Source organism: Trematomus bernacchii, unplaced genomic scaffold (genome assembly GCF_902827165.1).
Source record: "Trematomus bernacchii unplaced genomic scaffold, fTreBer1.1, whole genome shotgun sequence".
In the NCBI taxonomy this organism is placed as follows: Eukaryota; Metazoa; Chordata; class Actinopteri; order Perciformes; family Nototheniidae; genus Trematomus; species Trematomus bernacchii.
Genome location: NW_022988097.1, coordinates 3,289,504 through 3,316,552, shown reverse-complemented (window position 1 = coordinate 3,316,552; position 27,049 = coordinate 3,289,504). Strand labels below are relative to the sequence as shown.

The 27,049-nt window shown below is 40.0% G+C and overlaps 1 protein-coding gene across 11 annotated transcripts in view; it reads right to left on the bottom strand.

Annotated features, from left to right (window-relative positions):
• Positions 1 to 811: 811 nt before the first annotated feature.
• zgc:66433 (uncharacterized protein LOC321250 homolog) overlaps positions 812 to 27,049 on the bottom strand; it is a 50,548-nt gene continuing 24,310 nt past the window's right edge. For 9 of the 11 annotated variants that reach the window (XM_034121144.1, XM_034121148.1, XM_034121153.1 and 6 more), the window contains 14 exons: positions 25,473 to 25,647; positions 23,283 to 23,409; positions 21,038 to 21,178; positions 20,884 to 20,943; positions 13,941 to 14,096; positions 12,571 to 12,673; positions 11,852 to 12,101; positions 11,269 to 11,761; positions 7,663 to 8,806; positions 7,157 to 7,260; positions 3,525 to 3,687; positions 3,290 to 3,408; positions 2,714 to 2,777; positions 812 to 1,727 (listed from right to left, as the gene is read on the bottom strand). In XM_034121144.1, coding sequence (XP_033977035.1) covers positions 1,267 to 1,727; positions 2,714 to 2,777; positions 3,290 to 3,408; positions 3,525 to 3,687; positions 7,157 to 7,260; positions 7,663 to 8,806; positions 11,269 to 11,761; positions 11,852 to 12,101; positions 12,571 to 12,673; positions 13,941 to 14,096; positions 20,884 to 20,943; positions 21,038 to 21,178; positions 23,283 to 23,409; positions 25,473 to 25,647 — 3,560 coding nt within the window. In that variant the 3' untranslated portion in view covers positions 812 to 1,266. The remainder of the gene's footprint in view (positions 1,728 to 2,713; positions 2,778 to 3,289; positions 3,409 to 3,524; positions 3,688 to 7,156; positions 7,261 to 7,662; positions 8,807 to 11,268; positions 11,762 to 11,851; positions 12,102 to 12,570; positions 12,674 to 13,940; positions 14,097 to 20,883; positions 20,944 to 21,037; positions 21,179 to 23,282; positions 23,410 to 25,472; positions 25,648 to 27,049) is intronic. The other 2 variants (XM_034121151.1, XM_034121146.1) reach the window with 2 other exon arrangements.

Genomic DNA, 27,049 nt, shown 5'->3' with positions numbered 1-27,049 from the left:
TTTCCTTTACAACTCCACAGAAACATGACAAGCAGAAACACTGATTTCATTTGTTCTTTACTGCACATTTGATGTACAAGACAAATTCTCCAAAGGCAATATGAAATAAAACAAAATGCAATAAACATAATAGTCACTGTGAGATATTTAGATTTGTACTCCTTTAGTGATGCTTTGCTCACAACACGCTGCCAATATGATGTACACAAAAGTATTAAAAACGTGAAAAACAATATGATCATTTTTTCTTGATTCCTGATCCGATTACTTTTTTGTAGATTTCTGTATGATGCCGACAGACACTGTGTGAGTTACGTATTCCAAATATCAAGAGAACATTTAAAATACAATTTACAATAAACCACCTGCGTCATGTCGACACACTCGGCACATGCAACACAACAGACAGCAGCTGAGTGTCAGTGGATAACCTGATGCAGATTGAGGAATCATGACTCAGCAAATTTGACCAAAACTCCTGACCTGTACAAATTCTTCCCCAGCGTAGCTTGCATGTTATCCCATTTTACGCTCTGGTCACAATATTTTCCACATTCCTCAATGTGAGAATATATCACTGCCTTAAAGTACACACACACACACCACACACACACACACACACACACACACACACACACACACACACACACACACACACACACACACACACACACACACACACACACACACACACACACACACACACACCACACACACACACACACACACACACACACACACACACACACACACACACACACACACACACACACACACACACACACACACACACACACACACACACACACACACACACACACACACACACACACACACACACACACACACACACACACACACACACACACACACACACACACGTCTCTTTATCATCACTCTCTGTGGAAAAAGTATCCTCTTTATAAAATAATTGTGTCATCCCTGAACTATTGAGTGAAATTATGCGAGTTATTTTGGATAAAAGTTCATATTTGTACATATCTGCTGCAGTAATTCCTTTCATTTAGGCACATTTGAACATACTTAGACTGTTGGGGTATCCACATTAAGTAAGACGCATTGGTCTGCCATTTAGAAACATGAATGTACAACATTAAGGAAGAAGGAGTTACACTGAGCCTCTCTTCAGCACTGATTGGAGGGTTTGCACCAATCAGAAACCAGGATAGAAACCAGAAAGTAAGAAAACAACAACTGTGTGCAAATGTCCATCCAGACTCTTTGATGGAGCCACATCTCTTTCCATCACTGGACGATCTGGGGCATCTCGCTCCAGGCTTTGGCCTTCTTCTTGGCCAGCGCCATCCAGGGTGGCTCATCCTGGGGCAGGGTAGGGGGGGGCTGGCCGCGCTGGGAGGCAGGGGTCTGGCCGGGGAGCCCCGGAGCTTTGGACTTTTCCGGGATTTTTGTTGAAAAAGGAGGGGAAGTAAGTGTCTTGGATGTGGGGGAAGGTTTTGAGGGGGATGTGCAAGAGGGAGCTTTTTGTGGAACAGGAGTGGGAGCAGAGGGGGACAGAGATCTTTGGGGGGAGTGAGGTTGGGGGGCAGGTTTGGCGGTGGCAGGGGGGAGCTGGGGTTTTGGAGGGACGGGGCAGGGGAGGGACTGGGGTTTAGGAGGCTGAGGGGGGACCGGAGTGGGAGGAGAGAGAGTCCTCCTGGACTCCTTCTCTGCTGACGCTGCAGGCTTACCGATCTCCAACGCACTCACTGGAAGGAGAAAAAACAATATTCAAACAAAAAGCCAATCTTAATATTAAAGATGCATTTAAAAAGTAAAAAATAATGTATATAAACGTATTTGTTTTGTTTCTTTTATTTGTATGTCATAATTATAGTTTTTAAATTATTTCTTTTTAATTTGTTTATTTCAGTTTTAGCAGCATATAGAAATATATTGACACGTTTGACTCCTGTATTTTTGGGTATACATAAAATTAAAATATAAACGGATATAAATAAATAGATATTTAGCTTATTTGGTTAATTACTGAGCAATTTCTGAAAACCAATTTTTTTAATACATGATTATATTTCTGTACATTTGTTTAACATTCATGTTTTTGTAAAAGAAATGTGAATAATAATACCACCAAAAAGAATCATACTAGTTTCAGAGCAGAATGAATAACAGTCCTTTTTTTAAACAGCACTGCTCACTGGTATTGTGATCTATTGAGGTTTATCTTTATTTGTTTCTTGATGTAGGGCATTTCTTTCTTCATAATATATTCAGTCATTTAATACATTCCTCAGCAATTAAGAAAATAAATCCCAATTATTTTGTGTAAAATTACTCCGGTCGAGCTTGTTGCAGTAGCAGAGTTTGTCCACATGAGGTCAGAATTGAACAAAAAGTTGTACTTGAAAGCAGAAAAACTAATGGGAAGGTTTCATCACACCTGGGGTCTAACAAAGAAACTGCCTTTTAGTATACACATTCTCAATGACTGAAACCAAACAAAGTATGTTGTTGCTGCAGCTGATGCATCTTCTGGAGTTTCAGATTTCGGAAGTCAAGTGTGTGTGTGTGTGTGTGTGTGTGTGTGTGTGTGTGTGTGTGTGTGTGTGTGTGTGTGTGTGTGTGTATGTGTATGTGTGTGTGTGTATGTGTATGTGTATGTGTATGTGTATGTGTATGTGTATGTGTATGTGTATGTGTATGTGTATGTGTATGTGTGTGTGTGTGTTCTGACCTGTTTTGTTGCTTGCCGCTGAGCTGACATTCATTGGCAGGGAACTCTTCCTCTCCGGTTCCTCCTGATGACAGAGAGCAGCACACTCAGTTATAAATGATGTGGCGGTAAATGTGCGGGGGTGTAACTGTTAACACATGGAGGCCAAAACAGGATGTACCACCATCACATCCAACAGCACCTGCATCTGAACCATGTCATTTTAGACTGAACCAAAACCTAAACCCCATGTCAGCTATGTTAACTTCTTCAGCATATTGGATACACCAGTCACAGCCCTAGTGTTGAAGGGATATTTAGATATTGTAATATTATTGTATGAGGTACTTAACCATGGCGGACGAGCTAAAGCGGTAAACATAGCTTTTGACTGAACTGATAAAGGTAAACAATAAATCATTGTTGTATTGTTATGTGATTTCTGTTGTTGTTTTTCGTGTTCTGCTGCAAATCAAATTCCTACTAACAAGGACAATAAAGATGAACTGAAGTGAACTTCTTTCCCTGTCACTTGAATGGGGAAATGTGTCCACATAAAAGACTAATCCAACCACACCGACCAAACACACATATTACCTTCCTGACAGAGACCTCATCGAGGGAGTTTTCTTTGTAGATCTTCTGTTTCTGTTTGGCCAGCGAAATCCAGCTGGGAGACTCAGAGCCAGCAGAAGCACCCCGAGCTGCAGCTGGATCTGAATCAATACACAGCAGAGACACTGTTACACCACAGCTCAAGTCTTTGGGATGCTGTAAGCATTGCCACATCGTTTATGGAAAATAAAACGTGTGTTTATGTGTGTGTACAAACCTGTCATGCGCTTGTTTATCCCTCCACTGTCTCCTTGTACGTCTGGTTTCTTAGGGAGGGCGGGCTTGTTGCTGATAGGCTGACTTATGGAGGGCTTAACACTGATTGGCTGCGGAGAGTCAACTCTACAGCTGGTTGGCTGAGCTGAAGGCTCCACGGAAGGCTGCATACGATAAAACATAAATACAACAATTCAATACAAAACGTATTTTACAACTGCATTCAATCATTTCTTTGTCCACTTGGGGTCAGCAGAAACACGCAAATAATCAGTTATTATTTACACATCCAGGATATACAGTAAGGGGCAACATCTGTGAAAATAAGTCTCAAATTTACTTTTTTTTTAAACTCTGCTTTTGTTTTGCTTTTCCAAGAAAACCAAAAAGTTTATGCCCTAAACCAAAACAATTAGCTTAAAGACGCAAAAGCGCTTCTTAGTACAGAGGGAAACTGCAGTGTATAGTGACTGTGGGTTGGTCACTATGAGCACCACCTTTCATATACAATTTGTTATTTGATCTATTGTTAAATATGACTTATAGCTGCCTTAATACACTAAAACACCTTTGATGATGAATTTTGGTAACTTTTAGTTTCCTGGATTAAGTTAAAACAACTTCAGATCTCTATGGAAGCCAATTTCCAAAAATGTGTAAAATAGACTAAGTATCTAAACTAATGATAAACTTTTATTTTAAGTTATCATATTAACCTGTTAAGCCCTGAGCCTGTTTTCCAGGTCTCAGGCTCGAAAATGACATTCCCAGAACAAATGACTATAAATTCACTTCTAAAAGGGGTAAATTAATAATATTTTTTCTCAAAGTAATGATAAACCTGTGAGTTGGATGTAGAAGAGTCAGAATCAATATAGATGTTTTTATTTTAAAGTAAATTCAGATGAAAAAATGTAAATTATAGTGTCCGTCCAAAAAAAAACCATTACTTATAGTGAAAACCACCCTTGAATGATGGGATCGTAGACTAAAAGCTTTAGGAGTCCAAACTATAACATATAATAAGTACCCTGTATCAAGATTGATGCAAAACAAGTGAAATTTGACCTTTTTAGAGAGGTTTAGAAAAAAACCCATTTCTGGAGTCATTTGGGTGGATTTGCCATATCTCTGGGCCCCTCGTCGATTTTGATGATTGACACCTTTTTTTAACCGTTAGAGCCAATAGAATCGAGGGAAAGTTCCTAAAATCCATCTAAACATTACCATTGGTGAATGAGAGATGCATGCCCAAAACCGGAAGCTGGGTTGTAGCTCTCACACACTCTATATGATATCGCAGTTTTTGACAAAAATGTTATGATGGATTATCAGTAATCATTTCAAAGTGACACAGACACATTGGATTAACCTTCAGCAGCGTTTTTATCGTTTTAATGCCATTGAACACAACTTTTGATCAGAAAACAGCAAAGGTAAGACGTATTTGCCGTTTTGTCTCCGTAAAGCTACGCTGTGTGTTGTCTGGGTTTGCCTTCGCTGCCCTTTTGATCGCACAGTGATGATACTTATACTACTGGAATCTGTGGAATCTCAGCTTTAATCTGATATCTTGTTTGTGCAGATCCGACAAGTAATAAAATATTTCTACCGTGAGTTCTGTGCTAAGTGCGTTAGCATGTTTTCGCTCAGTGCTAATTCAGAGGCTTGGTATTACCCTTGTGTTTCGTTTAGGCAAGAATGGTTCATATCGTCAGTTAGCAGAGTTTCTTCCCGTTAAGTGGATGACACATTAATAGGTTGTTAAATGTTAAGAAGCCCTGAGACACAGTTTCGTGAAAACAGGTTAAGAACCTGAGCCAATATTCTGAGATATATAAGCAGGGTTGCCAACTCTCACACATCTGGCGTGTGACACACGCTTTCACTCTCAATCTCACGCTCTCACGCTGCCCAAACTATTCTCACGCCAAAAACAAGAATACCGAAGACTAGAAACGGTTTTGAAAACTTTTGTCACGTAGTGATCTTCTTCTCAATAGAACATCTTTGATAATGTCTTCTGACCAATCAGAATCACGATAACGGCGTGGTGTTGTTGCAGGAAGTCCCGACGGAGAATACTTTTGCGGTAGTACATCTCTATACATCGATACAACATTACGTGTTGATTGAAATCAACACGTAATGAAATAAGACCCCACGGTTTGATGATTGATAGGTGTGTGGGCTGTCTTTCATTTTGACACACAGAACAATGGGGGCTATCCACCCTTATCCACAATGTAAAGTAATTCACAGAGCCTCTCCCCTCTTCTCTCTGTGAGGAGCAGCAGGTTCAGCTTTCAGAACAAAGTCACACAAAACTAAAATGCCATTCATTTTTTTAAATATGTCGTGACGTGTAGTAATAGATTGATTTATTTTTCTTCTCAAGAGAGTACCAGAATGTGTATTTTATGTTAGTATTTAAAAAAATCTCCTGGGGGAGAATCCCCCAGACCCCCCTGCAGGGGTTGGGTTTTTAGCATGTCAACTCTTTCACTTAAGGGGAAATTGCAGGATTGGCTCCAGGTCGCCCTTTTTATTTACTACAAGACAAATGTGCCTTTTTATTTCATACAGTTCAATTTGGATTGAGACAGGGAAATAATCTAAACCTCACGCGTGGCGTTTCACTGTCGGGGGGAGCGTGTATGTAATTACATTGCAAATACTGACTTGAGCCCCACCACTGTAAGGGTTAGCCCTACCATAGATTACGCAACAAAAATACTCTGGAGCCGCAACTGCCGACCCGCATTGCGCATGCGCAGATCTAAGATCCAGTAGAAATTATAAAAAAGTAAAAGTCTGCTGCTTATTGTTCTACTTGGCCAAAATAGAGTCAAAGAGTATATGAGAGTGAGAGTGTGTTAATTAATATATTTGGCAGTTTGGAGTAAGTCTGTAGATTTGTTTGTGTGTGTGTGTTGCATGTATAGGCCTCTCACGATAATTAATTTTGTTGGATACATTTTCCCGGAAATTATTGCGATAAACGATAATATTGTCGGCACCGTTGTATGACCATTTTAGACCACTGACATAATGAAAATATATAATAATAATTCAAGTACATCCTTTCAAACTGCTAATCACATCCTCATGTAAATGGCAATTTATCGAGTTCATTTTTATTTATCGTACGATAAGTCAATGAATTGCTTATCGCGACAGGCACACAATAAAACAGTGGAAACAAACATGTTTGACTTTCATTAGTGAATGAAACTGTGTGCCCTTTATAGTCTGTGTCCATTATTGTGTATTTGTATATATTGTATATATATCCTATATGCTAAGGTCCCGCTGCTGACACGATAGCAGTCATTTCGTGCGCATATGTGTAATTAAACCGAATTAAACCCATGATATCAAAGTCTCACTCCAGCCAGGTACCCAAAGTTGGCAACCCTGATATAAGTCATTTTTTTAAGGAAGTTTTTAAATATAACGACTTTTCAGGATTTTTTGTTTGTTTTCCTTTACTGGCGTAAATGGGCCCCCATATGTCCCTGCAGAAACCCTCAGAACTGACCATCTTCAATGCTTTTCAAGAATGACGTGTGTTGCTTAGGGATATTTTGGAAGCAAAACGTATAATAGTAAGAACAAAGTCCGGAGACGCACCTCTGTGTTTTCCTCCTCCGAGCTGAAGCGAGGCAGAGCCGACGTCTTCCTCAGCCGAACTCCAAACGGATTGTCGGGGTTTCCCTCCATCACCATGGAGCTCTCTGTAGGAGGGAGAGTGGAAAAGTTGGTCTGTGGTTTAGATTCGTTTTAACTCCAAAGGACGAGTTCACCTCATTTCACATGCAGCAGACATACTCTTTAATATAAAACGTGGAAGGAAAAGACTTACTTTGGAACTCAAAGTTTGGTTGTGCAAAGAATATAAAAAATATTATTTAAGAAAATAAATATACATCAGCAAATTAAATTGTATTGAAAAAAAGTCCAAGAATAAGACAAGTAATAATGTAGTGCGTAATAATATAATCATAACTATTATAAAAAAAAAGAAAAAGAGAAGAATAAAATCAAAAAATGACAGCAACTTCGATTTCAGAGACCAATCAAGAACCCAAACACAAAAACTTCCATGATGTTCTTTTGGACACATTTGACGTCCTCACCTTCTGTGCTTGCAGCAGCTGGGGTCTGCGGATGATTGGATGATGACGACGTGGTGGTGGGGGTCCCTGCGTTCCTCGCTCTTCCCGGGCTCAACACCACTTCAACCTTCGCCGGACTCGCTGGCTCTGCTTTCCCTTCACTGACCTCCACCTCCACCTCTCGGGGCCTTGTGTCAGAGGACGATGAAGATGTGGTTTGGGAGGAAGGAGGTGTGGAACTCTCCTCTGCGTCCCCGACAGACAGCGGCCTCTGCCAGGCGGGGGTGATGGTGAAGCGGGTGGGGCTGGACACCTGGTTGACCTTTTCCTCCACAGACACAGGAAGTGTAGCTTCCTCCTCGAGAGCTGACTGTTTCTCTTCTTCTACTGTTTCCACATGATCAGATGTTTCTTCTTCTGTGTCTGCGTTCTGCTCCTCAGCTTTATGAGGCGTCTCACTTTCTTTGGGCTGTGTGTCAGGTGGGGACTTTGGGAAGAAAGATGGTGCCTTCTCTGAGCTCGGAGAGAGTAGATTAATGTGGATGGTGGAGGTCTTGCTGGGAGAGATGCTTCCACTCTCAGGTGACGGAGGCTCGTGGTGTGATTCAGGGAGAGACAAAGAAGAAGGCTTGACAGAAACGTGCTTCATGTCTGAATGTGGTGTTTCTCCACCTTCTTCCTGCAGATCTAGCTCACTTTGATCTGCTTCACCATCTTCCATCTCTATGACTTCCTCCATCCTCTCTTCTCCATCTTCCCTCTCCTCTTCTATGCTTTGATCAGAAGCTACTTGACTTTCATGCACCTGATCATCCATCGTTTCACCATCATCTCCAACCACAACAACTACACCCTCGTCTTCCTCCTGCAGCTGTATGTCATCATGAGCTGCATCAGGAAACGCCTCAGTCATCTCTTCTGCGTCGTCGCTCTCTTCCTCTATTGCTTCCTCTGCTTCCTCTACTCTCTCCTCTTCTTCTGCTTCCTTCACCTCCACCTCCACCTTCACCTCTTCCACCTCTGGTTCTTTCTTCAGCCCAATGGCCTCCTCCTCTCCCTCACTCGCTTCTTCTCCTCTTCCCTCTTCCTCTGCCTTGTTTACGGTGTTTCCTGTATCATTTTGTTCCTCGGGTTCGTCTTCTTCTGCGTCCTCTTCCTCTTCTCGCTGGAAAATAAAGCACAGAGGAATATAAGGAAAGTAGAGATTTGTTTTTTTAACAGTTAGCTAGGGAGAGGTGGACATTTAGTTGCCAAAGAGCCAGATATTTCTGGTGGAGACCAAAAACAGAGCTTAAAGGAGAGTGAATTTTGGGTGAACAGAAACACGACTTGACTGAATGCTAATGTTGCTTCATGTCTGCTGGTTGTGTAGATCTGTAGTTAGCATGCTCTCCTTAACAACTTTACAGGGCGATATTACAGTAGGTCAATGTTACAAATATGTGTTTACAAATATATTTTGCTCCCACCTAAAATGGCCGAACTGGTTTATGATTTTGGAGTTTTAATATGATACCGACATCAACAAATATAGAAATCATACCAATAAAACATAACATTTGGTTTCATAGCTTTTTTTCCTCTGAGCAGTTGTGAAAAAAGGTTTTGCTGGGATCCTTCTTTAAATTACTCTTTTTCTACAAGTTACATTTTTGTAAAATATTGGAAAGAAAATGTATTGGCAGGTGAATTTCAGATGATGAGCACATATTTAGTGTTTGTTGTTGTAATACTATTTCTGACCACAAGAGGCCGATATGCAACATGTTCAAATCGCAATAAAACCTCAGATGTTTTTTTCCAGGTGAGTTTTAATTTCTCTATGCACTCTCTTATTATTACAGGGTATATTGATATCATTCAGATACATTTCTAGGCAAAGAAAAGCATGCCAGGAAAATGAAATAACTTGCCAACACCTGTTAAGGACCTTGTGTTCAGAGCACATAGACAAATGTAAACTCATGAATCATGAATGCTAAAAGTTTAGAACATGGGCCCTTTCTCATTTCACTAATGTCCCCTCCTCGACTCCTCGAATCTTCGGTCCTCCGGTAGTGACCCGGAAATGGATTTCAGCGCGCCATGTTGAAGGACATCTCATTTCTATAAATGCACATCGAGGACCGAGGATCGAGCATCGAGGATCGAGCATCGAGGAGGCTCTCTGCAGGAGCTATAACCGAGGATACACTGATGGGTCCTCCACGGATGTATTTCCGGGAACAGTGATGTTTCAAAGAGTCGTGACGCACGGCCGGACTTATCTCAGCCAATGACATCTCTGCATGCATCCCCTGGATATTATTTTATTAACTGCTTTCATCGCGACGCGATGTTTACAGTGAGAACAGCTGTGAGGTCCGTTCAGAAAGCAGAGCAGTGTGTATAATATATATCACTCAGTATAACAGGTCTACTCTCTTTATTTGCTTTAGTTTAGTAGATATCTACAAACAAAGAGTCGATATTTGTCTAAAACCATTTAGTGCTTCACATAATAAAATACACAACGGCTGTATCCTGATTATATGCTTTAGGAGCTGTAGGTGCGTGGTGTAGGTGTGTGTGGTACAGTGTGTAGGTGTGTGTGGTACAGTGTGTAGGTGTGTGTGGTACAGTGTGTAGGTGCGTGTGGTACAGTGTGTAGGTGTGTGTTGTACAGTGTGTAGGTGTGTGTTGTACAGTGTGTAGGTGTGTGTGGTACAGTGTGTAGGTGCGTGTGGTACAGTGTGTAGGTGTGTGTGGTACAGTGTGTGCGTACTGTAGATGCGGCGGACAGACAGGTCTCAGTTGGTTTGGTGTCCTGTGCTTACTGATATGATATATCCAGTCTCTGATAGTGTTACGTTATTATGAGAGTGCTCTCTACTTGTTTGAATATGAAATTGTATATATTTATATTAATAAATATATATATATATATATATATATATATATATATATATATATATATTAATAAATATATATATATATATATATATACAGATGTACACACACACACACACACACACACATATATATATATATATATATATATGTGTGTGTGTGTGTGTGTGTGTGTGTGTATATGTCCGCATCTGTAGCCTGTTATTGTCTCATTATACCGCACTGTCAATGAATTCAAAGTAAATATATAAGTCGTCATGAACACATCTGTCCATCAGACAGAGTGCTCTTTACGTCTCTTTAAAATGACGGCTCAGAGGAGAGGAGTTCTCATTTCTCTAACCGCCTGCTGCTTCCCCTCCTCTCTCCTCGGTTCCCCTCCTCTCTCCTCGGTTCCCCTCCTCGGCTCCTCCGCTCGCATCTCCTGTGGGCGGGACTAAGACACGAGGATAGGAGTCGAGGAGGGGAGTCGAGGAGGGGAATTAGAGAAATGAGAAACCTTCATGGTGTAGTGTTGCACTAGTGGCCGAAACAAGTATTACAACAACAAAACACCTCAAATGCTCTTTAGAAAAGCACCTGCGACCTGGCAACATATGTTAATGTACGTGATCTTAAGTCATTGACACAAGAGATAAAACAATGTAGACCAAGCATATGATCAAGGGTCCTGCATGAGGCCCATTGTGTTCGATACAAAACAATCAACATTTTGAGAAATGAGTAAGAAATACATACGCAGTATTGACTGACTTCTTCCACCACTAGCTCCTCTTCCTCGATGGCTGCTTCTTCCCTAACTTCCATGTTCTCCTCTTGTTCAACATCTTGACAAGAAGCAGTGCTTAAAGTGGAAACCTCTTCCTCTTCCTGTGAAGACTGGTGTGACAGGATGGAGTCAACAGGAGCAGCCTGATAACCAACAGGCTCCACCACCTCTTCCTCCACCTCCTCTCCTTCCATCTCCACGACGTCTCTTTCCTCCACCTCCTCCTTTATTTCCAGGTCGACCCCTTCAGTCATCAGTGAGCAAGACGCAAGGGGAGTTTTCAGGGAGCTCAGCACTTCCTGTAAGAAGGAGCTTTCCTCCTCCTCCTCCTCCTCCTCCTCTTCCCTGTTCTCCTGGATTCCATCTTCTTCTCCGCTCAAGTCAACCTCCTCCGCTCCAAAGGTGACGCTCAGAGGGTCGAGCAGATACTCTTGGGGACCAGCAGGGGGCTCCGGCGTGGCTCTGTAAGCAGATATCAAGGAGTCAGATTGTTAGAGGAAACAGAGACAGACAGGAAGTGGAGGAAACATGGGGGAAATGATGTGTAATCACCCGGGACTGTCCGGAGAGGAGGCTCTGGAGCCGGGCCCGGAGGAGGGCAGGGGCCTGGTGTCCGGGGATTCCTCCTCTGGGAGTCTCAGCTCCGTAAGAGAGGAAGTGTCCGGGCCGTGAGAAACGTCCTGTTCTGCTTCACACTCGTCCTCCTCCTCCTCATCGCTCAGTCTGGAATGCTTTGGCTCCTCCTCCTCCTCTTCCTCTTCCTCCCTCTCCTCCTTTGGTTTCAGCTCATCAGCTCTTACACCTGGACCACAGGCAGAGGCAAAGGTCTCAGAGGTCAAGCTGATGATATACTGGCAGCAAGCATATGGAAGTCTATAGATGCCAATGTTACAGTGAAATCATTTTCTAAAATAAAGTTACATTATCCTATTTGTGCGGCCATTATAAGTCATTATAATAATAATTAATCATTATAATAATTATTTAATATTTTCAATCAAGGCATAGTTTATTTAAAGCAATCTGATTTGGAGGTTTAGTTTGCAAATTGCATGCAAATTCTAAGAAAAGATATCTGATATTTCTCATGAGTAAACAGAACATTCTTTGACAATGGAAAAAACATTTTTTAACACAAGTCATTTTTAATTTGATGATATCATTGAATTCGAAACACTGGCAGTGAGAATCTTCCATACATGCAGAGTCAACCATTTTGATAAAAAAAAAAAAGATGGAGTAGAATCGAGCAGAGCAGGAAGTGTTCTGACCTTCTGCTGGATTCTCTTGATCTTGCTCCTCTGAATCTGCTGTTATGGAGGCGTTCAGTGTCCCGTCCAACACAGACTCTCCCTCTGGTTTCAACTCCAGCCTCTACATTGACACAAAACATTTACAAAGAAATACTCTTTATCAGTTACGACCATGAACTGGTATGATTGTCCTAAACTAAAAGAGGCACATTTCAGTCGCGAAATCTGCTAAAGTGCTTAAGACACTGGCTCTATCGCTGGCACAATCAGGTAACATTTGATCATTACCACATCATGTATACCTATCATGTTATGATTGGCTGAAGAGGATCCGTCAGTCAATGCTTCAACTTTCTCTAGGAGGAGTCCAATAAACTACGGCAGGAATTACGTGTTTTAGTAATCCAACCCAAAAGTTTGCATCACACTGGTTCCATCGACAAAAAGCTAATGTGATTTCTCCATTATATGAAAGTTATTGCGAAAAACATTTATGATACTTTCCTACTTATTCTGATACTGTACCTTTTACAGTATATACGTTTAAAGCTAACGTTAGGATTTAAAATAACTATTTCACGGTCCCTGAGTAGATGAGTTTCACTGTTTTTTAACAAATAGCTAATTAAGCTAATTAAGCTATTTGTTAGCAACTGCTTTTTTTAAGACAAGTTGAAGCTCCAAGTTGTGGGTATTTACTGAGTTATTCTATATTGTAGAACATAAAGTACACATCTCTTGAGCTTCATTCAGGTATTTATCCAAACACCCATTGACTTGGGGATTAAGAACCCTGACATGCAAAAAATGCTGACTAAATCCTAGTTTTCTCAATGAAGATGGAGACATTGATACAAAAATGATCATATAAGTTAAAAAAGAAAAGCCCATGTTAGCCAATGAAAAAAAACGACATAATTAGTCAAAATATTAGTTAAAGGTCCCCTAATATACTGTTTCTCATCAATATATTATAGGTCTCAGATATATACAAAACATGTCTCTGAAGTGTTTGGCTCAAAACACCAAACAGATCATTGCCGCATCCCATAACCCCCTCTGTTTCAGCCCTGTTTCAAAAGTGCTGATTCTCTGTCTGTTACTTTAGATGAACATAAGGAGCCCCTCCCCTCTGAGAGATATTTGGTTAAAAAGAACACACTGTGCTCTAGGAGGAGATTCAGGTGATAAGGTGGGGGGGGGGGGGGGACACATGTATATGTATAACAGACATGAACAAGTGGATTTTGCATAATAGGTGACCTTTAAAATTGGCCAGTAAAATGTTATGATAGGACCAAAGTTTAAACAAACCGCTTTGATAATTTACAGTATTGGGTTGTGAGAGTGTATTTGCTGATGTTTGTGTGTTTGCATTAATGTCTTACAGAGACGTGTTTCCTCCTGTTGCAGGCTTTGTGTCTCAGGCCCAGCTTGTGTTTGGCAGCAGAGTTATCCAGACAGCCGAAGGGGCTGGCCGGCTGGCTGAAGTCCCCCGGGACCACCAGAGGACTCACTGCTCTGCTGGAGCCTGACCAGGACTGCTGGAGAGAGGACACAGAGGGTCACTGATTACTGAGTAACAGGGAAACACTCTTGAGGACACAGGTAGAGTCGATTGTGGTAAAAGGTGGAGTTTCCCTTAAACGATGAGATAAGGAAAGCAGTGGGGGGAGGGGGGTCCAGCTGAATAAATATTAGCTGTACTTCTCCACAGCACCAACACTTACTCTGTCATCACTGGAGAAGTATCCCTCTCACATTTTCCCTTGCTTCAACAATACATCTTAGAGACGTTTCCCTTTTCTCATCCATTATCCACAAAAAAAGTCCAAATGATTCAGTTTGACATCTCGACACTTCAAGTGATGTATTATAACTTTTTTGTACAACTGCCAATCGTAATCATGACTCTCCTTATAGTCACAATTTTTGAATGAAATTAAGTTTTTATTATTATTTTTCTTTGTTGGCAGACAGAGGATTTACAGACATAAACAAAAAAAAATCCAGGTTTTAAAGCGGCCATATTTTGCTAATTTTCTTGTTCATATTTGTATTTTGTTCCTCTACTGGGACATGTTTCCATGCTTTCAGAGCCGCCAGAAAAGAACTCTACATGAAGATATATTGAGTTCTTTCCACATAGCCAAATCAAATGTATTTCTTAATCCATTGTATTGGGTTTCTTGGCAGAAGTTTCAGAGATGAATATCTCCATAAACAACAGCAAATTAAACTAAAGCTATTAGCATGGTAGATACCACTAGAGGTCATATGACATGATTATGATTTGGAAGAACTCAACATTTAAAACTCACATTATTGATTTTGGCTAAAACGCATAACTAGACTGAGGGATGGTGAGACAGCTAAAGAGACATAATCCCGTTTTTTATTTGTCAACAGCTAGATTTATGTTTATCGAGCTTTATGTATGTGTGTGTGTGTGTGTGTGTGTGTGTGTCTGAGAGAGAAAGAGGCGGGTTAAAGCAGAAACTCTATAACTACAAGCAGACTGCCAGAGAAACCATTGGAATGCCACACACACACACACACACACACACACACACACACACACACACACACACACACACACACACACACACACACACACACACACACACACACACACACACACACACACACACACACACACACACACACACACACACACACACACCACACACACACACACACACACACACACACACACACACACACACACACACACACACACACACACACACACACACACACACACACACACACACACACACACACACACACACACACACACACACACACACACACACACACACACACACACACACACACACACACACACACACACACACACACACACACACACACACACACACACACACCAGCAGTTTACTCTGCAGCTGATACAGTATGTGTTTTTGTTTTGAATTTACTGTCCTACCAAAGCTGCGTCTGAAGTGTCCTCTAAACTTCCTATCACACCATTCAAAGCCAAAGTATAACATTAAAGATCCATTTGAGTTTTAGTAAAGTAAAGTTTAACTAATGTGTTTGAAGGACTGCTTATTTCAGTAACTCCATTTACAGTTTTCAGTTTACACATGCAGCAAGAACATAACAAAATTCGCATTAATTTGTTGTGTTTGTGGGAACATGAAAAATCTGAGACTCTCGTTGTAGTTCTGTTTTGGTCACTGTACTTTAGGAAATATCTGGCTCCTTAGAAGCTAAATCTGAACATCTTCCCCACTAAACGGCTGCATAGGCTTATTACGACCCATATTTACTTTAATTGTTAGGAGGCAACCTCTAGGACCATAGTAATTATGCTCGCAGCATAGAAGCAAGTCAGGTGAAGTTGTAGTGAGCAACAAAGTTGGCGTAGGAGATTGGAGCAGCTGGATGGGTCAAACATGTAGGGCTGTTTGTCCCATATAAAAATCTATTATTTCAACTTACTTGTGTAATGAACATTACTTACTTCACGAACATAAAACACTTAACTTAAGTACGTAAAGCGAACCAACACAGGGACTTTCACCCAAGAGACCCCTCTTTTTGTCCAAGTCAACATTTAGTTATTTAGTTCAGTCCGCAATTTACAGGACGTACTTAACTTATATAAAATAACTTACGTTATATAACAAACAATGATCATACCCTAAACCTAACCAAGTACTTTATGATTCAATTCACAACACTCTTTTTTAAAACTGCGATCACAAAATCTGCCAATCGTTGTTTTATATGTTGGCCGATGGACGATGCAAACGCGCTACATCGGCCCAAAACACTTGAATTAGGAGAAATGCGCTGCAGCTTTAGAAGCAATGCAAATTATAAAAGCACAAATGTGCCAAAATACATGCAAATGAAGAAACATCTTCAACAACTTGACAACACCATGGACAATACATGCCCAGCATTTAGAAAACATTCACCAACGCAGCATTTACTAAAAGCGCTGCATAAACGAAACACTGTAAATAAAAAAACGCTGCAAGAAGCTCAAAACACAAAGAGACTAAAAAGTGATGCACACCTCTGTGGCCAACTGTCACTGTTAGCAGAGTTAGCGTGTTTCTTAATTGTAAGTCTTTGTCAATATGAAATGACCAGGTTAACTACGTTAGCTAGCTAGCTTACAGCCAATCTGCAATAATATTGGAAGGAATAATGCGATTGGATTGTTAAAATAAAATAATAATAAGGCATGTTTACAGTGATTGTTGGCCAACTTTAAAATCCCCAAATGTCAACAATCGCTCCGTCCCAGATGTGTGCATCACTTTTTAGTGTCCCAGATACAGTTGTGTTTTGGGCTTCCTGCTGTTTCCATGCACATTTGTGTTTTTATATTTCAATCAATTCAGACATTTTAGTAATTTCTCCGAAGTGTTTTGGGCCGTTGTGACGTTTTTGCACCTGTTGGCCACCGTAGTTTTGGGATTCAATGACGAAAAAACATATTTGTTAATAAGTCTGTCAAAGGTAAAATACTGATCAGCTTTAACACCCAGAGTAAAAAAAAAGTCCTTTATTAAAATCTCAAAGCCACTCAATGAGCCTCCATCTGTTATTGACAGTATATATGAAAACAGACTGACCCAGACCCAACTACCCAATCTGACTTGACATTTTTTTTTGCCTAGCTACAACCATACGGTTGCCCTGCAATGACATTAAAGTTCATTTTCAGGTGAAAATCTAAATCTGTGTCTCTGTGAAGTCTGTTATGAGTTCTCAGTGAGTGGAAAATCTCAAAAAGAAAGTGCCACTGTGACTGCAATTCATAAGTCACTGCAGCCCTCTTTGACCACATTCCTTTGTGTGGAATGCACTTTAAAAGGGATATTTCCAGGTTTTGTGCGCATGTCTTTGTCGCGGGTCATTTGTGGTCCTTTTAGCGGGTAAATGACTAGCCAAAGACCCGTCTGAAATTGCTATAACGGCACTATCATTAAATGCTCATTTGTCATACTTTGCTTACTGTGCTTTTTGCCCACATTATAGCCAGTGAGGCTAAAAGGATACTCAAGTTATTTTAGGACATTTTCCATATCGCAAATTGGTAGTCTCCATCAGAAAAGTACTTAGCAGAAGGAATTATTTTTAACTGACAGTGGTGTTAGTTGGCTTGAGGCACATTTCAGGTCACATGGGCTAAAGCACAAACACTCATACAGTAGGTCAACAGACAGCAATTAGAGGAGGGAGAAAGAAGAGACGTAACAAAGAAAGAAAGGGCAATACAACTTGGAAAAGGAAAAAGAGCAAGAGGTCAACTTGCACGCCTTTTATTTAGTCGTGATTAGATTGGATCATAAGATGTTTTTACTATAGAATTCACATGAGATGACTTGAATGGGGAAAGGGTTATATTCACTCACTGTCATTTGTTCATATGATAGCACCCAACCCAGTCTCACGGCATTTCGTGTTATAGTCACAACATTTAGTCTATTGATTCGTGTTCACCAACACGATTTGCCCCTTTTTTTCGTGTCACACAGAACGATTTTAAAAGCAATGTATTTCTATTGGTAGTATGTTTCGTGCCTGCACCACGTCTTTTTGTCCGGTCGGGTCTTGGAAGACCGGAAGCTGTGTGGTTCATACAAATATGTTCTTACTCAATATCAAGCCACGATTATTGTTTTTATTTTAAATCGTATAATGTTGGACTTTTTTTGTCGTCCGCGAGGAAAAGAAATGGGGCTCAGAGCCTCAGAATAATGAAATCTGTATTTTTTAAATCTTTTTTTTCCTTCCAATTTGTTATTCTTTTCTAAATAACACACTGTTATTTACTCAACAATAACACACAATTATCCTTGTTTTTATTTATTTGTTTAATTCTATAATCTCTGGCTTTTTTGCCGTCCGTCAGGAACTGAATTTCAAAATAAAATAACCGGAAACAGATACACAGCCACTGAACTGATTACCCAAGATCCTCAGCTATGGTTGAAGCTCTGTGATTGGATTGTTTAGCCGCAATGCACGTTGGGATATGGTGTTTATGTGATATGAAATCCGAAAAACATTTAAAAAAAGAAAGAAAATAATACTTTATTCCGAGTGTGCTTGCTTTTCTCTTTGAAAGTCATCACATAACGGCATTGTAATACACGGTTCGGCTGCATTACATATTACATATCTGCCTTAGTTCTCTATTTATGGAGCCCTGATTAGAAGACTTCTGGACAAACTGGAAGAACTGCCACCGAAACTGAATGCGTGACGTGGATCATAAATATATCAGCAATTAAACAACATCTTCAATTTCTCTTCACACAATACGTCTCCTTGCAGTATCAACATTAATTCGGCTGACTTTTATATTTGATCCAATTGGTAGATAGGTTATATTTACACCATAACGGTGCACAGCTGATATAAAAGGACTTGTAGTTTTTAAAGATATTATTGATTTTTTTTTTAATATACGAATGTAAATACTGAGTTGAAAGAATAGTCAGGGGTTTTGGGTGATGGGAGACACATCCATCCCGGGCTGGTCCCGTTCAAGTCTAGTTTTGGATAGTCTGCCATGGTTTCGTTCCATTTCAAAGAGCTGTTTGACGCTTGGCGTAACCTTGGCGCACTGCCACTCCAACATCCAATCCCAGATCTTGAAGATTAATCACGGCGTTTGTCAAGCAAAGGGACTGTAGTCCCAAACGATAGCTGAGGATTATGGGTAGTGAAGTGTCTTCGGCCATCCTAAACTCCGAAATGTTTTTCGGATTTCATATCGCATAAACACCATATCCCAACGTGCATTGCGGCTAAAACATCCAATCACCGAGCTTAAACCATAGCTGAGGATCCTGGGTAATCAGTTCAGTGGGTGTGTATCGCAATGATGCTCGAAATGTCCCATATAGGCCTACGTCTGTTTCCTGTTTTTGAAATTCAGTTCCTGACGGACGGCCAAACAGCCAGAGATTATAGAATTAAACAAATAAATAAAAACAAGGATAATTGTGTTTTATTGTTGAGTAAATAACAGTGCGTTATTTAGAAAATAATAACAAATTAGAAGGAAAAAAAGATTTAAAAAATACAGATTTCAGTATTCTGAGGCTCTGAGCCCCATTTCTTTTCCTTGCGGACGGCAAAAAAAAATCAGACATTATACGATTTAAAATAAAAACAATAATTGTGGCTTGATATTGAGTAAGAACATGTTTTTATGAACCACACAGCTTCCGGTCTTCCAAGACCCAACCGGACAAAAAGACATGGTGCAGGCACGAAACATACTACCAATAGAAATACATTGCTTTTAAAATCGTTCTGTGTGACACGAAAAAAAAAGGGGCAAATCGTGTTGGTGAACACGAATCAATAGATTAAATGTCGTGACTATAACACGAAATGCCGTGAGACTGGGTTGTAGCATATTGGAGTTTAGAAGTGGATCATTTTGGAGGGTGACGGAAAGCAGTGATGTACAGTTGCAATGTAGAAAGTTACATTGTCAGTAAATTCAACACGTGTGAAACATATTAAATTCTTCATGGCAGTCATTTTGTTTGTCTTTGGGAGTTTATCTGTCCCCATGTGAAAAAACCCTCCAATAATTATTAATTAAGCATTAAAGATGGCATAAAGAAGCTAGCAGAGAGTTTTTTGAGTTTCCTGTATAAACACAGGATATTTATTGTTTACAGTAGCCAATAGCACTGCATTATTCCTGTAGACGGATTTACATAAAACACGATTTGCTCTTTGCTCACCGTGAGGTGGGGCACAGAGCCTTGCATTGAAAACAGCAAGTTAAGTTTTATGTTTTTATGGTTACCTCCGCTGCTAGCTTACAGCGCTACATTAGCACTACGGTAGCTGTTTAATAAAACAACTAACCATGATATCTCCATATTTGATTGTTTCCACTGTACCTTTGTGAGCGATGATAACATCATTGTCACTACATCAGGTCAACACATTGTATTGCACAGAATCATGATTCCTGTTTCAGAAATATACCTTTGTGTATGCTACCTACAGTGCTAGCAACAGTCAGTGGAAATGTTACTAAGCTACCTAGCATCAATAGATGTTGATAAAATAATATCAACATCTATTTTGAATTCAACAGAACTTAAAATTGGCACATATTTTCTACTTTATTTGTCCAATTAAGTTGTAAAAAGCATTTTGTGTCTCCAGAGGAAGGTGTGTAAAGTCTGATTAACTCATGTTTAAACTTTGTCCTTTAAAGTCTGGGTTAGTTGGCTATGACGAGTACAATTTTGAAATCAAAATATCCGACCATTTTATAGGAGTGCAAACTGAATTGGTGGTGTGTTTGTTTACCTGGTCATCGCCACTGTCTACTCCCTCCAGACTCATGCGGCTGTTCCTCTGAGCCTTATTCTGACATGAAGAGACAAAATCAGTGTTAGCAGCGCCGTCTGAAAATAGCATTCAGGTATACTGCAGGGTGGGACATCACTCAATAATGTGTTACCATGACTGTGTGAAGCGCGTTGTATTCAGGCGGACTACAGGGCAGGCCGTCGTCCTCAGACATGGTTCCAGCATCGTCCGCTCTCTTCACACACATGATGGACGGAGGAGAGCCCAGTCTGATGGCCTGCTTCAGCTGGAGCTGCAGATAAAAACAAGATATTTGTGTTTGTACATGTGTGTCATCTACTGATCAAAACACCTGATTAAGAATGAAAAGACTTGGCCAGACTTGTAGATATTACAGCAGGAAGTGAATATTATTTCCCAGGTATTTATGTGTGTGTGTGTGTGTCAGTACAGTATGTGTGTACTTGGCGATGGAGAAGAGCCAAATCTGACAGCCTGTTTAATCAACTACAGCTAGAAAGAAGCAAAGGTGTGTTTGACTAAACATTTTTGTGTTTTCAAAGTTTCCCTTCGTTGCAGCCCGAAAATCCCCACAAATGTAGAGTATGATTAACAGAGAATAACTTGTGTCAGCTGGCACTCAAGATATAAAGTGTTTATTTTAGGCTTTTCCGTGTGTGTGTGTGTGTGTGTGTGTGTGTGTGTGTGTGTGTGTGTGTGTGTGTGTGTGTGTGTGTGTGTGTGTGTGTGTGTGTGTGTGTGTGTGTGTGTGTGTGTGTGTGTGTGTGTGTGTGTGTGTGTGTGTGTGTGTGTGTGTGTGTGTGTGTGTGTGTGTGTGTGTAAGGTATCACAGAAACTCAAACTATCAGACTTTTTATCTCCCTGTAACAGTCATTCAAGGACTCCTGTGCAAAGCAAACACTGGACAATGCAGCTTTTCTTTAGCCGACTGGACACTGGCACACACACCAAGACCTTGACTGAAGGACACCGACCCCTGCAGTTTTCAATGTTAGTATTATATTTTGTTACTGTAACACACTGAGAAACAGATATAAGCTCCAGCTAAAACAAGGACATAGCAACGTCTTAGCTAACCATTAGCAGCTGTGTTTGGAAGCTAATAATTGAAATGCAGTGTATTGCTAATTTTGGAGTGTAAACTGATTATATAACATTACATTACAATCTTCATCAAATATGACTTGAATCCAGACAAAATAAAGAGTAACTAATGCAAGTGAATAGTATTTCTGACCAACTAAAAAACTAACAAACAAGATAACATTAGCATTTGGAAAAGATGTTGGTAGTATTTCCTGTTAGCCAGTCTTTCTTTTTTAACTGTGTTTTGTTCCCTTTATCTCAAATTAGTTTTTGGGTGAATATCTCAACTGCTACAGAACATGATAGCAAAGCCATGATAATGTCAAATTCAGTTAGCTTACTTGAGGTCACCATTATGTGACTAACACATTCAATGAGGAAAATATAATGTAACAGTTAAATTAATGTCAATAAAACAACAATATAAATACATATCAATAAATATGTTTGGTGGCAAGTCAAACATTTGTTACAGGTATAAAATTGGGCTAATGACCTCAATATATGATATTGTTTGTGGTATCCTAAGTTAGTGACCCCCATATAATACACACCTTACAGTGTTGCAATTTGCCTTATTGTATGCCATAACCTCCTAACATGGTGATCCCTAAATAGTTTGATTATATTTTTGTTCTTTTAATAATTGAACAGGCAGATCAGAGGGTGGCGGAAACACTACAGTTAGTTTATAGAAATCAATGTGTTTACTTTAACCTCAAGGGTTTACTTCTATCTAATCTACATACTTGTACCGTTTTTAAATTATTATGAATGATCACGTGTGTTGCTGTGTTGTCTGCAAACTAATCCCTTTTCTAGAGCAGTGTTATAGCCAGAGGAGAAAGTTTTCCTTTTGAGCAAATCCCCTTAAGATGCTGTTTAATTCTCACTCCCCTAAAGTTGGCTTAGTGCAGCAGTTTAACTTGTCCATCCGTCTGGCTCTCGAGTCTTCCCGTTTTAGCCCGTTGTTGTGACAGACATTTGAGCGACTGCCTGCTTTTACTTTCATTATCTTTGGATAAATTGACAGCAGATCAGCAAAGGGTCATAGAACTCCCAAACACACAGGTTGTGAGTCTTTATTTGCCTAGTATGCGTCATTAACCTGCAGTCAAATTCTTTCTCTTTCAATTCCTTGCTTGTCTTAACATGCACTTGGAGGTCAGGGTCATTATTCTTCTCCAGGAAGAGACTACAACTTGTTGAGACAGGAGCTCAAACGTGGCCACTCTGTTGATAAGTATCTCAAACTTAAAGGACCACTTAGGTTATTTATAAGTACTTACCTGTAGTGATTTCACCTTCCCGTGGATGCTCTCCTGAGATGCCCCCAGAGCATCGTTGGTCTCCGATGAGTCCGAAACAAAGACAGAGTCATGGGACAAGGCCTTGCCGCCCAGGCTGATCTTTGACCTTTGGGGAACAGGAAGAGGAAGATATAAACAAAGCAGAAAGTGATGTTTCACAGATTCTGAAACATAACAAACAGAAGGAAGAGAACTGCATGTTGGTAGGCCCGATGGGTCAGAGGTTTAAAACAAATAATTGACCCTTAATGGTTAGGGGTTGCCAGTTTTTCACAAAAGAAAATCATTCAAAATGAATCGATAATCTCCTTTCTGTTCTTGTTTGCTGTCCAACAACATTTGGCCATTCCAATTAACACAGAATGGCTTCAGTAAAATTGGTGCAGATATCTCGTGACTATGAGGAAAAGTCAAGAGTAGACGAGGCAGGAAGTGCCACAGCTTGGGAAAACAAAAGGAAATCAGGACTGTCCACAGGAAGACAAACTCCACTATTTGAAACAAAAACAGGAAGCCACAAGCCTAAGCTTAGGATGAACAGGAATTGGATGTTAAACAACGTCCACCTTTTTTAAGTATCTCTGTCCTCTCTACACAAGAGGAGATATGTATCTAAAAAGGCTGAGGAAATCAAACAAATGTAATATAAACATATTACTGCAGGCAAATGAAATGGTGTCTACTAACAGCAGCTTTGCTTTTTTTGGTGAACCTCTTGAAATGCTTGTGGTTGACAAATAGTGGTGGCTGGATAAAAAAAGAGTAACGTTTAGGGAATATTAATAAAAAACAAGATGATATTGCCACAACTGGATTCATATTTCATTGGGAAGGTCGGCCAACCCATCAAAAACTATTGAATTGGCTTTGGTTCAAGAGGACTAAATTGACTAAATGTCTTTTGAATGGCTTTTCTAGCCTGAAACAAATAGATTTATGAGAGAAACACTTATAGATTTGCACAAAAGTTAATAAGAAACCATGAAGGTTTAAAATGTGCAGCACAGTAAAAACGACTGCAATGGAAGTAATCAGAGTAATCAAAATAACCTAAAGAGGCCCTATTATGCTTTTTGGGCTTTTCCCTTTCCTGTAGTGTGTTATATAGCTTTGTGTGCATGTAAATGGTCTGCAAAGATTAAAATTCCAAAGTTTCTCTCCCAAACACTTTCCCCATCCCAGAAACGCCTCCATTGGACTCGTTTTTCTTCTTCCGTAACATATTGACATCATTACATATCACTTTCGCGTCTATTGGCTGGCTATACATTGTTCAGGACATATCGAAGCGGTTGACCAATCTAACCAGCTAACCAATCAGATCAAACTGGGCTCTGGTTTCAGACAGAGGAGGAAAAGAGGTGCTGCATTTCTTTAGTAAAAATAATTTTCTCTTCTGTGTTTGTCAGAACAGGTTGAAAAAGATGTTTGCTGGCATAATCTTTCATAATTCCTTAATTATTTATTTTCAGAGATGGAAAAATAAACTGACTTGAAACGTTTCACCACCTGTTTCACAAATGAAAAAAGCAATTAAGGGAAGATTATCCCTGTACTTGAGTCAAAACACAGGAGAGAAAGCATGCCTCTGTGGCTGTGAGGTAGTGTGGTAGTCTAACAATGGCAAGGTTGTGTAATGCTGATGCATCCCTGGACAAGATATTTAACACCAAATTGCTCCCGATGGCATGGTATGAGAAGCAGGTGGCCCCTTGTATGGCAGCCTCTGTATAAATGGGTGAACGTTGACTTGTAAATATAAAGCTCTTTGAGGGGTCGTGAAAAACTGGAAAAGCACTATATAAATGAAGTCCATTTACCATTTGAGCAAGAAAATGGTTCACCAGAATATTATTTCTCACTTGCCTCTCAGGGCTTCCAGAGTAAATCTTTATATGAATTCCCATGTGAAAGATATGGTTGAAGTTGCTGCATAAAGAAAAACGCTTTCTAGTTCACCCAAAGTGCATTTAGTGAGCTGTTCTGTTTTTTAAAGGATCTTAAAACCATTAAAAAAACATTTCCAAAATAAACCACATAGAAGTATTTGAATCTATTTCTTAGTCTTGTCAACAGGCGCATTAAACTGTGTCGATGTATAAACTGTGCCAATAAAAGTGTTGCCGTCACAGTTGGTGTGTGTTTTTGTCTATCTGTGTCTGATCTTACCCAGATCCCTTCTCCTTCTCTGATCGAGTGAGGGTGTTATTTTCGGAGGTTTTGCCGACATTGTCAGTAGATTGGCTGGCTTTGAGCCCAGCATCTCCTCCTGCTGCTGGCGGCTCCTTTCTCTTCTTCCTGGCAAATAATTTTTTAAACGTCTGGAACTTGGACTTCTTCTTTCCTGTGAAGACAAATGAGAAAAGAGAGGAAATAAAATAATCTAATTCAACCCCGTTACGGATACTTTGTCCTGACGCACTCTAGTGAAGCTTTACAATTAACTGTGCAGTTATCTGTTAACGAGACAATTACACACACGGCTTCTTTACACACTGCCCTCATATGAACTCTAGTTTCAGCAGTGAGCTCCGCGTGGCTGTAAATTCCCAGGTATGCATCCCTGGAGAAACTACACACCAAGACTGACATATATAAAGACAGATATAAACACGCACACTCTCCTGAGCTTGTAAACCCTCCCCCCTAGTGAGTCTAGCTCCATTAGCACCGCAGTGGAAAAACTCAACAACTCCTTTATAACTCCTTAAACAGCTACAGAGCTTACACTGCTTTCAGTCAGCAAGGTGGTCATCCAACACTTGAAATGCCCCCTGGTCAATTCTCCATCCCACATTCAACAGGTCTGCTGAAGTGCAAAAAACTATAGTTCATTGGACACTTGAGGCTGGCCCCAAGAAAAAGTAAAATTGTTAAAAAGACCCAACTTTAAAAGCAGAAATAAACCGTTTTTTTGCAAAAATGCAGAATGCAGTTTTTCGACTGTTTACCAAACCACTATACAGTGTTTGTCGTCGAACAACCTTCAGAGTGTTGCATGTTTTACACAAACAGGAATTACTGCAATCTCAGAACCCATTGGCTATTTTCTGAACAGGATCTAGCTTTTTATTAGCTTGTGGACTAGAAGTTTTCTGAAAGATAGTGTCCGTTATCACTAAGAGTGTCATTGCTGTTGGACCATTAGCCGATGGGTTTGGAGATTGCATTTGCTCTCCACACTGACTTTTTAACTGCATGCAGCCATGCCACCTCAATGTGATTGGTCATTACTGCTTGGACTACAAAAGGTCTGCAAATGTACTACAAAGAGAAACTCATTATCTGTTTATAGAGATTACATCGTGGGTATTGTCAGCAGTTTTTACAAGGGAAAAGGGATCAAAAATAAGAAATGTATTTTCTAATGTCCATTGTGAGTCCTACAATAGTATAGATAGAAGTGCAACACTTTTAAAGATGGTCTGCATCTACAGCTTCATAGCACCACAGACCCATCGTCATTGTTTCAATGTTATCTAATGTGGAGCAAAACCCAATGGAGAAATAATAATGGAATAAATAATCCCCACAGTCTGGATCGTGTTGAGACACAAAACAGAAGGAAACTAAATGGAAAGGAGCAGTGAACAAAGATGGAGCTGTTGAAAAATAATAAATAAAAATGTGAACCAACTATTTTTTTAACCCTAGGCCAACAAAACGCTTCAGACGATATATAAAAAAAGACACATTCTTTTCATACTTGCTGTGTAATTTCTGTCTTTCTGCCTGCGGGGAATCCT